The 13,720-nt window shown below is 41.9% G+C and overlaps 1 protein-coding gene across 1 annotated transcript; it reads right to left on the reverse strand.

Moving 5' to 3' along the window:
* Positions 1–292: 292 nt before the first annotated feature.
* Positions 293–12,402, reverse strand: LOC131980980 (uromodulin-like). Its single transcript, XM_059345281.1, is given in 10 exon segments — positions 293–963; positions 1,046–1,124; positions 2,007–2,166; positions 2,284–2,529; positions 2,667–2,824; positions 6,444–6,652; positions 8,418–8,735; positions 10,801–10,887; positions 11,325–12,118; positions 12,341–12,402. Coding segments are annotated over 10 exon segments (2,121 nt in total). The 3' UTR covers positions 293–955.
* Positions 12,403–13,720: the final 1,318 nt, after the last annotated feature.

Consider the following 13,720-nt stretch of genomic DNA (forward strand, 5'->3'; position numbering starts at 1 on the left):
TCAAATTAATTCCTGGTGCCCGTTTTTCCATTTTGTATTTTTGATCTGAGCCTAAGATTGAAATATGAAAAAACAAGCATTTGTTTCATTTTTTGTTTTATAATAGACAAGAAATAACAGAATAACCAGTCAATTTTTCATTATTTGATTTTGATTACCAATTGAAAATGGAAAGAATGAACGAATCACGAATTTGGAGTAAATCTGGTTTTGGTCACATTTGAAAGGTAACAAAGAGTCAGAATGACTCTGAGTGAGGAGTGAGGATGCTGCTGAGTGATAGAAGCTGAAACACAGTGAAAAATATGATTTTTATTGTCCGTCTGAATATTGTTGGTAAATACAGGCCTGTAGATCATTACAGCTGAAACACAACAGAGTCAAAGTATAAAATATTACAATGAAGACATCTCAAAATATTGCTATTTTACACAGGTTTTTATAATTATCATAATAATTATTATGATTATGTATTCATGGAGACTCCAATAGTATCCTTGGTAACCATGGTGACATACCAAATGTCATTCTGGGCTCCAATGAAAGGTGACATTTAGAGGAATCATATCCCAGGTCAGACACAGATTTACTGTTGGAAAAAAAACCTTTTCCACTTTGGAACTAAACTTAAAGTTTGACTTCCTTGTTAACGTGTTCAAATGTGGTTTTATCAATATAATCACAAGAATCTCAGCTTTACAATGACAAGCAGCATGAATATCAACTCAAACACAGGTGTTTTGTACATAATGCAACAGTGTAATAATAGTGTAATAGGAGTGCTATAGCAGTGCAATAGCCGTGTAATAACGATGAAATAGCAGTGTAATAGCAGTGTAATAACAGTGTAATAACAGTGTAAAACGTTGATTCTGATTAACCATCTTCATCAGAAAACTCTGGGGCCAGAGAGTCAGTCTGGCTCCCAGCAGGACGTCCGGAGCCTTGTCGTGTTTCAGGACCCTGAACACAGATCAGAACATCACTACGTCTGACTAGAACCACGATTAAACTTTATTCTGCTGTCGTTAGAGGAAATACTCGCAGCCGATTGGTCCGAAGGTGACAGGGAGCTGATTGGTCGAGGCTGCGGTGGTGGACCGAGCCCGGCGTCTGGAACAGTTCTGAAAGAAAGTCATCAAAGTTTGCTGATGAGGAATAAACACGACACAACATGAAAATAAAAAGACAAGTTAAAGAACCCTGAAGTCCCTCCAGACCTCTGAGACTTTATATGGGACTTCTTCTAAGACCTGTAGGAACATCTAAGCTCATTCAGGTTCTTGTTGGAACCTCTAGAACACCTTACAGGACTCAACCAACTTTAAGAAACCAGTGAGACCCCATCTACTCTATAAACTCTTGCATTTCTTCAGGGTCAATTCAGAACCTTTGAGATGTCTTTAACTCAAGGGAACTTCTTCCTGATATTTAAGACCAGATTAGTAGAACCTTGTCAAAGACCTCTGAGAATCCTATAAGAACCCTGTGAGCCTTTTTCAGGAACCCAGGACTCCTCCCCCCTTTGAACTTCTAGAATCTCTAGAACCATTGGAATATCTTTTTCAGCCCCTTAAAGGATCTGTAGAACTCCTTAAAGAAATCTATCATGACTGCATTAGGGATTTCAAGAACCTCACTGGAAACCCCAACAGATTTACTCTGTAACGTCTTGAATATTTTCTGAGTCAGTCGAGACCTCTAGAACTCTGTGGGACCTTAAGAACCTCTAGAGCCTCTTGAACTTCTGAAAATCATTTAAGAACCTGTAGGGCCTTTTTGAGAATGTATGAATCCTTCTTTGAACTTCTGGGACCAAGACTTTAAGACTTTGTTTGACTACTTTAAGAATGTCTAGAACCTTTGTAAGAATCTGTGGAACCCCCTGATGGACCTCTGGCATTAATGGAGACATGGCTCAGGAATTAAAAAGAACCTCTTTTTGGACCTGTGGAATCAGACCCTGGACAAATCTTCCAACACATTTCTGGCTGCAGTGCACTCACTGGCCTGCAGGGGTCGCTGTTCCGGTTACAGAGGCTGATCCTGCAGTGCAGATAAACGTCCTCATACATCCCATGGAACAGGAAGAGCAGCGCCGAGAAGCGAGCGCGCTGCGACAGGCCGCTTTCCTTCACCTTCACGTGGCGGCCGTCCACTGGACACCTGGAGGAGGTGGCCAATCACACAGCAGCTGAGCTCAACTTTTTTTGTGAAAATCTACCTTTAGACTGACAAGAAGGTTCCTGTTTTTTGTGAGGATGTCTGAATTTGCCAGCTCACCTGTTCTGGATCAGGAAGTACTTGGTGGGGTCGTCGGCACTGGGGGAGTTTGTGACATAGCAGTTCTCCAGAAGGAGCACAAAGCTGTTGTTGTCGTAGTCCAGGGAGACGCCGACGTGCAGGGCGGCGCCCAGCGGCAGGCTGACCGGGCCAGCGGGGAACGGCTCGCTGTAGTCCGACCTCTTGTACAGAGTCATCACCGCTCTAATGGCGTCCCCTGAACGCACCACGCCGAGTCTCCTACTGCAGACAGACGAGACAGACGAGGCGTTCAGGGACAGCAGTCACAACATGTCAACTGTTAAACAGCCCTGATGCTTCAGAGCAGATGAGGAAAAAAAACTACAGACTTTAAATTCCGTGTGTGGTTGCGGTGAGCTCCCGGCAGCTGGTACTGAAGGGTGGCGTTCAGGCTGGTGATGTCATCGAGTGGGAAGACGCAGGAGAAAGGGATGCTAATTGGGACAGACAGTTTGACGTCCCTCAAAACGTTTGGGTACACAAACAAAATGTTGGAGTATGTGATGTGGGAGCCGTTGGTCTGCAACAGATAAAAACGTGATGAAATCAGTGAAAATAAAAGAGCTGTAGCTGAAAGCTAACATTAGCATGCTACACATACATAAAACACACATAAAAACATCACAATCACCAGGTGAGTCGCAACTTTGTTCAGCTCATTGTCTGTAAACAGTGTGACACTGAAGTCAACAAGCTAACGAGCTAACAAGCCTGCTGCACACTCAACCCATTCTCATTCCCAAAGCGTAATATACCGACGATTTGTCACACCCCTAGACGTATCATACTGAAGCAAAGGGTACCCTTCCACGTCTGTGTGAAACGCTCTGGGTTCTCAATTGACTCCAATATAAACCCGCTCGCGGCGCTGAGAAACGCTTAGAGCAGAGGCTTACAGCCGTCTATTCACTCCAATAATATCCCGACCACGGCCCTCCATGACGCTGCCAACGACAATCTGAATGGAGAACCGAGGACCCTGTGCACGGAAGTATTTTTCCCCCTATTTTAAGGATTTCTTTTAATGACATCGTCAACATTTCTCAACACAAACACATCAAAGTCTCACTGATAATTCAACAATAAAATAGCTTCATGTTGTGGCTCTCACTATCATTTTTTTCTCCTTCGATTCTGAGAAATAAACTTTTATTTGTTTGTTTTACGGCACACCACTGGCGGACATTTCTCTCATTTTTAGTGAAAAAAATATATATTTTGACTTTGTTTCTGCATAAAAATGGATTTTGATTACATTTCTAGCGAGAAATATATGTTTTATTTTCTTAATATTCACTCAGTGAATGTACATAATCACTTTGTGGCGAAGATCTCGCCAGAAAAAGACGATCCGCTGTGTTTTATTTTGAAATCTGTTTTATTTTGTAATCTACCGCGATCATACTGGATGTGGTCCGATCCTCGCGGATGTGCTGTGCGATCTCATTGAATCGCGCTTCACTGTAAATGGCCCCGACTCTGCTCTCCTGTTTTAGTTAAAATATCTTCATTAAACAAACATTGTTGTCTTTTTTTAGCATAGATAATATACATACAGTGTAATTATTTATTAGACAGTGTGTGATATTTGATATATTGGGTAGAAATAGGTTTTCACAACCCTAATAGGGAAGAACTACAAAACGAGAGGTCTAGGGAGTTGTAGTTTTTTTAATAAAACAGGTTTTTCCCTAAAATTGGAAGTTGGAAATACTTAATTAGTGGCTTTCCAGGGGTTTGAGGGGATGTCAATCACATTTTTGGCATCAGAATTTAAATAATGTCTTGTTCAATGGGGGATTTGTTATTTTTTCAGCATATCCTAAAGCCCCCCCACTCCCACCCCTTAATGACTATGCTCACATTATAGTCCATGTCAACACCTTTCTATAACAGTAGGTCTCATGTCTGTAACCCTTTTTGTCTCTTAGTTATAATCATTTAAATATGCCCCAGGGTTAAGGTTCAAAGGTCAATATCTCAAAGCAAGAATATTATAGAACCTTGAAATTGATATATGTCACTCTCCAGGCCAAGACCTTTCCGGTGATGTATTTGGTTTAGCTCTATGACAAAGTTTTATTTTTTCACATCTCGCACTCAGAGCACTCAAAGGGCTATGGGAATCTAAGTCTGTTAGGGCAGATTTCCAAGGTTTGAAAAAAATAAAACTTTGTCATAGAGCTAAACCAAATACATCACCGGAAAGGTCTTGGCCTGGAGAGTAACATATATCAATTTCAAGGTTCTATAATATTCTTGCTTTGAGATATTGACCTTTGAACCTTAACCCTTGGGCATATTTAAATGATTATAACTAAGAGACAAAAAGGGTTACAGACATGAGACCTACTGTTATAGAAAGGTGTTGACATGGACTATAATGTGAGCATAGTCACTAAGGGGTGGGAGTGGGGGGGCTTTAGGATATGCTGAAAAAATAACAAATCCCCCATTGAACAAGACAATATTTAAATTCTGATGCCAAAAATGTGATTGACATCCCCTCAAACCCCTGGAAAGCCACTAATTAAGTATTTCCAACTTCCAATTTTAGGGAAAAACCTGTTTTATTAAAAAAACTACAACTCCCTAGACCTCTCGTTTTGTAGTTCTTCCCTATTAGGGTTGTGAAAACCTATTTCTACCCAATATATCGAATATCACACACTGTCTAATAAATAATTACACTGTATGTATATTATCTATGCTAAAAAAAGACAACAATGTTTGTTTAATGAAGATATTTTAACTAAAACAGGAGAGCAGAGTCGGGGCCATTTACAGTGAAGCGCGATTCAATGAGATCGCACAGCACATCCGCGAGGATCGGACCACATCCGGTATGATCGCGGTAGATTACAAAATAAAACAGATTTCAAAATAAAACACAGCGGATCGTCTTTTTCTGGCGAGATCTTCGCCACAAAGTGATTATGTACATTCACTGAGTGAAAAATTAAGAAAATAAAACATATATTTCTCGCTAGAAATGTAATCAAAATCCATTTTTATGCAGAAACAAAGTCAAAATATATATATTTTTTCACTAAAAATGAGAGAAATGTCCGCCAGTGGAGTGCCGCAAAACAAACAAATAAAAGTTTATTTCTCAGAATCGAAGGAGAAAAAAATGATTCTGAGAGCCACAACATGAAGCTATTTTATTGTTGAATTATCAGTGAGACTTTGATGTGTTTGTGTTGAGAAATGTTGACGATGTCATTAAAAGAAATCCTTAAAATAGGGAGAAAAATACTTCCGTGCACAGGGTGCTCGGTTCTCCATTCAGATTGTTGTTGGCAGCGTCATGGAGGGCCGTGGTCGGGATATTATTGGAGTGAATAGATGGCTGTAAGCCTCTGCTCTAAGCGTTTCTCAGCGCCGCGAGCGGGTTTATATTGGAGTCAATTGAGAACCCAGAGTGTTTCACACAGACGTGGAAGGGTACCCTTTGCGCCAGTATGATACGTCTAGGGGTGTGACAAATCGTCGGTATATTACGCTTTGGGAATGAGAACGGGTTGGCACACTAACACAAGTTCAAAGATAAAACTCCATTTGCATGAAAAATTGTCTTGCATCACATGGCACAGAATAACATAATACACATACTATCACATAGTGTAACATAAAAAACATCAAGAAGAAGAAGAAGAGAGGACACAGTTGCCTTTTACAGAGCTGAGACGTTTCTCTGTCCGACGTGTTTCTAGCTTGCTAACAATGAAACAAAAAAAGCTGATTCTGAACCTGATACAGAAGCATCCGCAGCATGTACTCCACCATTAAAAAGAGTTTTGTTTTGTTTTTCTTGTGCAGTATGAGGGGAATAACCTGCCTTTCATTGTGCAACCAACAAATAAATGTGAATATATGAAATGGAAATCAGAACTGCAGGGAGCGTTATAAACTGAATTAGATGACAACATGTCAGATGTTTTTTGTGTTTTTTTGTGTGCCAAGAAATAAAACTATTATGCAACTTTAGCCAAATTCAAATATAAAGGACCCAGTATACAACCCTGAGGAACTCCATCAGTTATTATTGACACGGATCGTTGAGGACGGTGTTGCTCTGTGGATGTGGAGGCAGAATGCGATCATAGTATAATAAGAATTCCCAGACGTGAACTCACCTGCACCCTGTTTCCACAGAGCCCCTTCTTCCGCTCCACCAGGTACCACATCTCGGCCGGGCGGTCCACCTGCTCGTGGCACTGCGGGTCAATCATGTGAGCTGAGGAGGGGTTCAGCCCGCGCTCCTGCAGCAGACTCTTCTGGATCGTCAGACGCAGCCGGTCCTGTCCACACTCCAGCTCCGGCTCTGGAAAACCACCAAGTTCACCTGAAGACGACACGTGAAGCACAGGTCAACAGGAGCAAGGCATTATGGGTGTTAGAGTCTTTGTCATTGTAGCACAACACAGTTTCAACTGGCTGAATTTTGAAATTCAACATGTTGACAGATTTTTCACCATGTAAATGTTTTAAGTGACTCATAGATTTAATGAATAATTTAATAGTTTCTTGGTAAATTAGTGAATTTACCAAATGTCATACGGAGGAAAAACAAAACATTATATATAACATCCAAATATTTTAAACTAAATCAAGATTGTGGGATTTGATACTGGAGGTGGTATAGGTCCTACTGGAACGAAAGATAAATGTGTTTGACACCTTTTTAACATTCTCAAGAAAATAGTTTTAAGAACCTCCTTTTTATTGTGTTGCATGTGTAACCGGTGTATAAATGAGATGGTTTATATTTCACCAAAAGTCCATTTATTTATTTTCTGTTCATGTTTCACTGTTAGTTTTCATATAAAAATGCTGTTTCTGTATTTATTTTGGGGACCTTTGACATTTCGGTGATGTCACTTCTGGCTGTTTCGCCGGAAGAGAGTATACTCTCCTGCAGAGGAGAGGTAAGACCGCACAAGTGCTCTTGCTAATAGTGTGTTAAAATGTTAAAAAACGCTAAATATCGATGCAAATTGTACTTTGTATAGGTCACATATGTTGTATTTCATTAGCATAATGTTTGCTCTAGTGTGTATATCTATTTTTTTTGTCATGTACAGCACTTCAGAGTAGCAAGTTAACTCGCTGTTTTTAAGTTATGCTACCAGAGCATGGAGACCGTTTCTGATGCAGTTTGTTGTTATGTACCTTCCTTTTAAAGGTGTGCTTTTGGAGACTGGTCATGAGATGTTGCTGTACTGATTTTTATGTGTTGTACACATGTATGTGAGCTCCCCTATTTGTTATTTTGTCATGTTGTTAATGCATAAAATATAAAAGACTGCTGCTGTTGGGTGGATAAATATTTCTGTGATTGCACAATTGAATAGGATGTATTTTGTTTTATTGGTTCAATTTAATGTAATTGAACATAGTAAATGCTATAAGACACTCAGCTTTTAGCCCTGCAGAGGAGAGGTGTGCTTTTGGAGACTGGTCATGAGATGTTGCTGTACTGATTTTTTTGTGTTTTACACTGAATAAATACACCCCAGCCAAGCAGACCAGCAGTTGTCAGCATCTCCTTCCTTACCATATATAAACACAACGCAGAGATTGCAGCACACCAAAGTTTTAGGCGAGACCAGCTACACATGGCTAAAAAGGAAGGAACAACTGTAGTTCTTAGAACTTTGTTTTGAGGAACTTTTTGATGTCCTGTTTCAGAGTTGTTACTCTCCCAGCAGAAAAGGATTCGACCGCGATGTGAGACACGTTGAGCGGTCAAACACAAAGACAACACAAAACTGTAAACATGGAGAAATGGGCCGATATTGAATTCCAAGCTTTACAGAGAATATATGTGATGGGGGTTTACGTCACTTTGTTACTGTCGGCAAACGTTTGTAGAACTCCCTGTTGGGTACTTCCTCTCAGGGAATCCCCAGAACTCCCACTTGGTCTGAAAACACCTGGAGTCTGGTTCCTCCTCAGTGTTGGGGCGAGGCTGAGGGTGGGGTCAAGTTAAACATTGTGAAAGATGTAACTGGGATTAAGGATAAGGTTTGGTTCTGGTTAAAGTTAGATAACGGAGCAACGGCACTGTCAAGCTTGGATGACTTCAGTCTGCAATAAATGTGACTAACCTGAACAGATGACACCTGCATCTTCACCATGGACACAGTTATGTGATCCAAACCCATTATGGCCACAGTTAAATAATGAAGATTCGCTGCCTGAACAGGCCACATTATCCATCCAGATCTGCCCGGTGCCCTGTCCAAAGTGGGCGGTGATAGTTGCAGTTTGGGCGGGGCCACACTGTAGCTGTCTGCAGACCACCTGGGCGTCGTTTAGATCCCACCCATCATCACAGACTGTTCCCCATTGGTTGTTGTGGAGGACTTCCACTCTGCCGGAGCACGGCGTGTTTCCATTCACCAACCTCACCTGAGAGTCAGAAGCTTAACAGGAAAAAAGGAAACAAGCTTTGATACGAGTGTTTTTGTTATTTTAAACAATCTGTGGATTGATCAGAAGAAATTTTGAATAGTAAGAATCAATGTTACAGATATCCAGACGAAGACAAGATCACTGACAGCTGATTCTATTAAAGTCCATCCTAGAACCTTTTTAAGGACCAGTGGGGAAGTTTGAAGAACCTTCAGAATTCGACATATGGAACCTATGAAGACCTGTAGGAACCCCTGAGGGATCTCTGTAACTTCTGTTGGACCCATGGAACTCCCTCTGAAGGACTTCTAGAACCCGTCTAAAGCTCTTATTTCATTGCTTGGTACCACTAGCAGAACTTGTGGATAGTACCTGGTATTTTTTTGGTGCCACCTCTTTTTGGTTCCAAGTGAGCTGAGCAGATCCTAGCATGTGGTTTAAAAACTCTGCAGACCAGCGACCGGTCTGAGAGACACGGACATCCTGCACAAACTCTTCATTGTTAACCCCCGTAATGTCCCCGTACACCTTTTGTCGTCTGGTTTGACTGTTATTTAAAGCATATGGTATAAATTGTCAATTAATTCTGTGTAACACCTTCAGTTTTACTTCAGTCCAACACATTACCACAAATGTTTCCCTTGGTTTTGGAGTTTATGGCCAACAGACCTTGTTTACATCAAAAGTATACCTGTCTTTGAGTTAAACCGCGTGTTGTCCTGGGGGTCGTTCCCCAGGACAACACGAGGGTTAAATATACAAGACAGACAATTAAAGTGCAGACGTTCTTCTGTTTGGTTGCAGATGAAAGGTTTCAGCGAGTGTTGCCATGGAGATGATGTCACAGCAGCAGCGCCATGAGGACCGAGTGAGAACGCGGTTCCTGTGCTCTGCCAGGTGAAACTGCCGCACATCATCCTCAACACATCACTCACATCTGCAGTTTTTAGTAGATATTCTGGAGTTCAACTCGGGTTGGTTCTTGTTTGAGATAAACTCTTTTTGCCTTCAACTGATTGGCTTTAGAGAAGTTTTTGGAGTTTCTTTTTCCTCCTGAAATTTGTGATCCCAACCCATTATGGCCACATTTAAATAATGAATGTTGGGGCGAGGCTGAGGGTGGGGTCAGGTTAAACATTGTGAAAGATGTAACTGGGATTAAGGATAAGGTTCTGGCACTGTCAAGCTTGGATGACTTCAGTCTGCAATAAATGTGACTAACCTGAACAGATGACACCTGCATCTTCACCATGGACACAGTTATGTGATCCAAACCCATTATGGCCACAGTTAAATAATGAAGATTCGCTGCCTGAACAGGCCACATTATCCATCCAGATCTGCCCGGTGCCCTGTCCAAAGTGGGCGGTGATAGTTGCAGTTTGGGCGGGGCCACACTGTAGCTGTCTGCAGACCACCTGGGCGTCGTTTAGACCCCAATCATCATCACAGACTGTTCCCCACTGGTTGTTGTGGAGGACTTCCACTCTACCAGAGCAAGGCGTGTTTCCATTCACCAACCTCACCTGAGGGTTAGAAGCTAAACGAAAACAGGAAACAAGCTTTGATACGAGTGTTTTGATCACAATGTATTTAGAATCCTAAAAATTGTAATTATCCTGAGGTTACTAGAATCTATTAGGATGTAATGATGTGAGAACCCTTTACCTGAAGAACCTCTTTAGAGACCCAACATGTGTGTTTTATTCTGTATTTTGAATTTGCGCATTACACCATAATTTCTTAGAAGTCAAATAAAACGTCACAGAAGGTTTAATGGTCGGGGGTGGGGCTCTGATACTTTTGATTGTAGAGGTGGCGCCCCCTGCTGCTGACTCATTGAACCGACTCTTAATAATCATAACAGTAGCGGATAGAAACAAACATTAGATCACTTTTTCTTTCGCCTGTTAAAATTTGCCGGTCAAAATGTCAATAAAATTTTCAACACATTTGTTTGGCGTCCTGGTTAATGTAACTTGTAGAAGATCTTTCAGATGGCGAGGTAAGGGGAGGCCGACTGTGAGCTGAAGAACCGTCACTGTGTGTTCCAGCAGCTTCGTGTCAGGGTCTCACCTGGACGTTCACACCTCCAACTGATCTTGTCGTCGCTCACACAGGTCTCACCGTCAGCACAGCTGTCACACACCACAGTGTTGACATCTGATTAGGAACACAACAACAACAACAAATCCATGAGTGATTCTGATGCACCAGATGATCTTTTAACACATGATCATCTTTAGTACACGTGGACTCATCGTCCAGATTAAAACAATATGACCGTCTTGTAACGAGGGAGGAAGTTATTATTTTAGAAAATAAGGAGATTCAGCAGATATCAGGAGGCGATTACATTAAATAATCTGATGCAAAATTTTGCATTTATGGTTGAAGTTTCAGAGATCAACTCAGGTCTTATTCTTGTTTGAGAATAAACTCTGATCGGCTCCAGAGAAGTTTTGGGGGTTTGTGGTAAATCTTTTCAGATAGTGGCTGAATGTTAATCTCTGTGGCTCCTCGGACTCTAACAGGTCTGTAGATCTGATCCAGCATTCAGCCTCGACTCTACACAGAATAAATTAATCTTTGTTGCGTACCTGCGCAGTAAGCCAGCCTACACAAGTTTGGGCTTACAAGCTTGTAGACGTAATAGTTTCTTGGGCAGGCTTTCACATGGATGATGTTGGAGTGAAACTGGCAGCAGCCTCCCTCCCAGCTGCCACAGACATCCGCCCGTACAATACCCTCAGACTGCGGCGGGTGGGGCGTGAGCAGCCACAGCGGGGTGTCGGTGCCACACATGTGACTCTCGATGCATCACTCCGGCATCCGAACGCTGCTGTTACCTACAAACAGGCGGTACCAGCCCTGCCAGTCTGAACGGCTGTCACAGGCCACAGACGACGGGTCTGTCCTGAAGTCTGTGGCTCGCCAGGCGTCATCTAACGGCGTGTAGTGCTGACACGGGTCGATGCAGCGAGCCAAGCCGTTCTCCTGGAGGCAGTCCTGACCAAAGGGGCACTGTGTATCCCCGCAGCTGAACACCACCGATCGTGGTTTGGTTTTGGTTGCTGCCTGATGTGAATCGGCGGGCAGCAGGCAGGTGAAGGAGCCGCGGGTGTTTTCGCAGAGCTGGCCGGGGCCGCAGGGAGGGAGGGGCAGCGAACACTCGTCCACGTCCACACAGCCGTGCAGCGGCGACCAGCGGAAGCCTCGGCCGCAGCAGTCGTCGTTGCAGGTGCTCTTGTTGTAGCACGTGGCGCCGTCTCCAACCACACCGTCCTCACAACTACAGGACACGCCCACAGTCTCCACGTTGTCCTGGAGGGAAGAGTGGCAGCGAGCCAGCTGGTGACAGGCCGCACAGCTGATAGCAGCCGACCCTGAGGACGAGACAGAACACAGCGAGCGTCACGGATCAGCAGTTACTCTACAGAAACATACTGTATTCTACAAATAAAAACACATATCACTTTTATTACAAACATTAACCATAAAATAAAACTTTAAGTCTGTAAATAATATAATGGGACATTATATTAATTTACAGCATTATAAAAAATATTAAAATGGTCTTTGATGTAAAATTACAGTGAATTCTCTGTAAATGAGCTCACCTGTGCTCTGAGCCGGACAGACCTCCATGAGAAGCAGCAAAAGCAGGCCGACGATCATTTTTAGTCACTGTGACGTAAAGAATTTGATTGTTTTTGTTGAATGTTTATTACAGATTTAGTTCATGATGGAAGCATTCCTCAAATACAAACAAATTAAAGACATAAAATTAAAACAATAATAATAATAATAATAATAATAATAATGCAGTAATATCTCTTAAACGTTATTCCCAAATATATATTTTTAAATTGTGACCAGTGTGTTGGGATCTTGCCACATGTGAATCCTGGGTTCATCTGTGGGTTTGAACTGATGTAGATTAATCCAGCAGCATTTCCATTCACCATCTCAACCCCCATTTTGTTTCAGAGATCTCCCCTCTCATGATGCTTGGCTTTTTTGACCCCTACAGATATGTGATCACCTCATTGGGCAGGAGACCTGTGACACTACATGAGGTCTTCTGTAAAAAGAGATCAGAGCCCTCTCTTCTCTCTCTTTCTCCACTGGCCTCAGGAGGCTACAGAGGTCTGGGTCCCCCAGACGCCCTACTCCTTCCTCACCCCCTGTAGAGATCCCCTCCATCTCAGGTTGGAGGCCCTTCTGCAGAAAATGTTCATTCCTTTTTAACAAGGAATTCTGAAACAACTCCCAGTCTAATCTTTGCACCGAAAGGTTGGATTATCGAAAACACGTTCATAGCAAACGCTAGAAATACTTCCTCAACAAACAGGAGCGAGCAAAACTTAATTTGCAATGAATTTGAAACCCATCCTGCAACTAAATCAGCAAAGAACTGCTTTATTTCAGCCTGAAACTAAACCTCCTCACAACACCTTTCTTCATAATTCTTCACTTTTATGGACTGGTATGTACCGTGCTTAGATAAGAGAATCAGCAAGGACTAAAGCACAAAGTATTGACCTATAATCAGTGATTTGGTTTATGTTTTTAAGTATAAATGCTGTAAGATTTGAAGTTGTATGTTAATCTTGCTTTACACAGACAATAATACGTACACTTTTTTTATCTGCTCACACACTGATTTGCATATAAAATATACTTTAAATTGTTTTTTAACAAAAACACAGTTTTGTAGAAGCTTGCACAGCACCACATGACTTATTGTCCTTCAAAGCAGGAAAGACATTTTTACACTATCTTGTAGTTTTGTGACCCTTTGTGTGAAGACATGCAGCTTCACACACACACACACACACACACACACACACACACACACACACACACACACAGACCTTGTAGCTCTCTATACTCAGTACATTGTGTGTTTTGACTATTTTACTTTGTTTATTTAAAAATACCTTTTTGGAATATACATGCTTTCCTTTTATGTTGTACAATACAAACGATATGT

This window comes from Centropristis striata, chromosome 11, assembly GCF_030273125.1.
Source record: "Centropristis striata isolate RG_2023a ecotype Rhode Island chromosome 11, C.striata_1.0, whole genome shotgun sequence".
Taxonomy (NCBI): Eukaryota; Metazoa; Chordata; class Actinopteri; order Perciformes; family Serranidae; genus Centropristis; species Centropristis striata.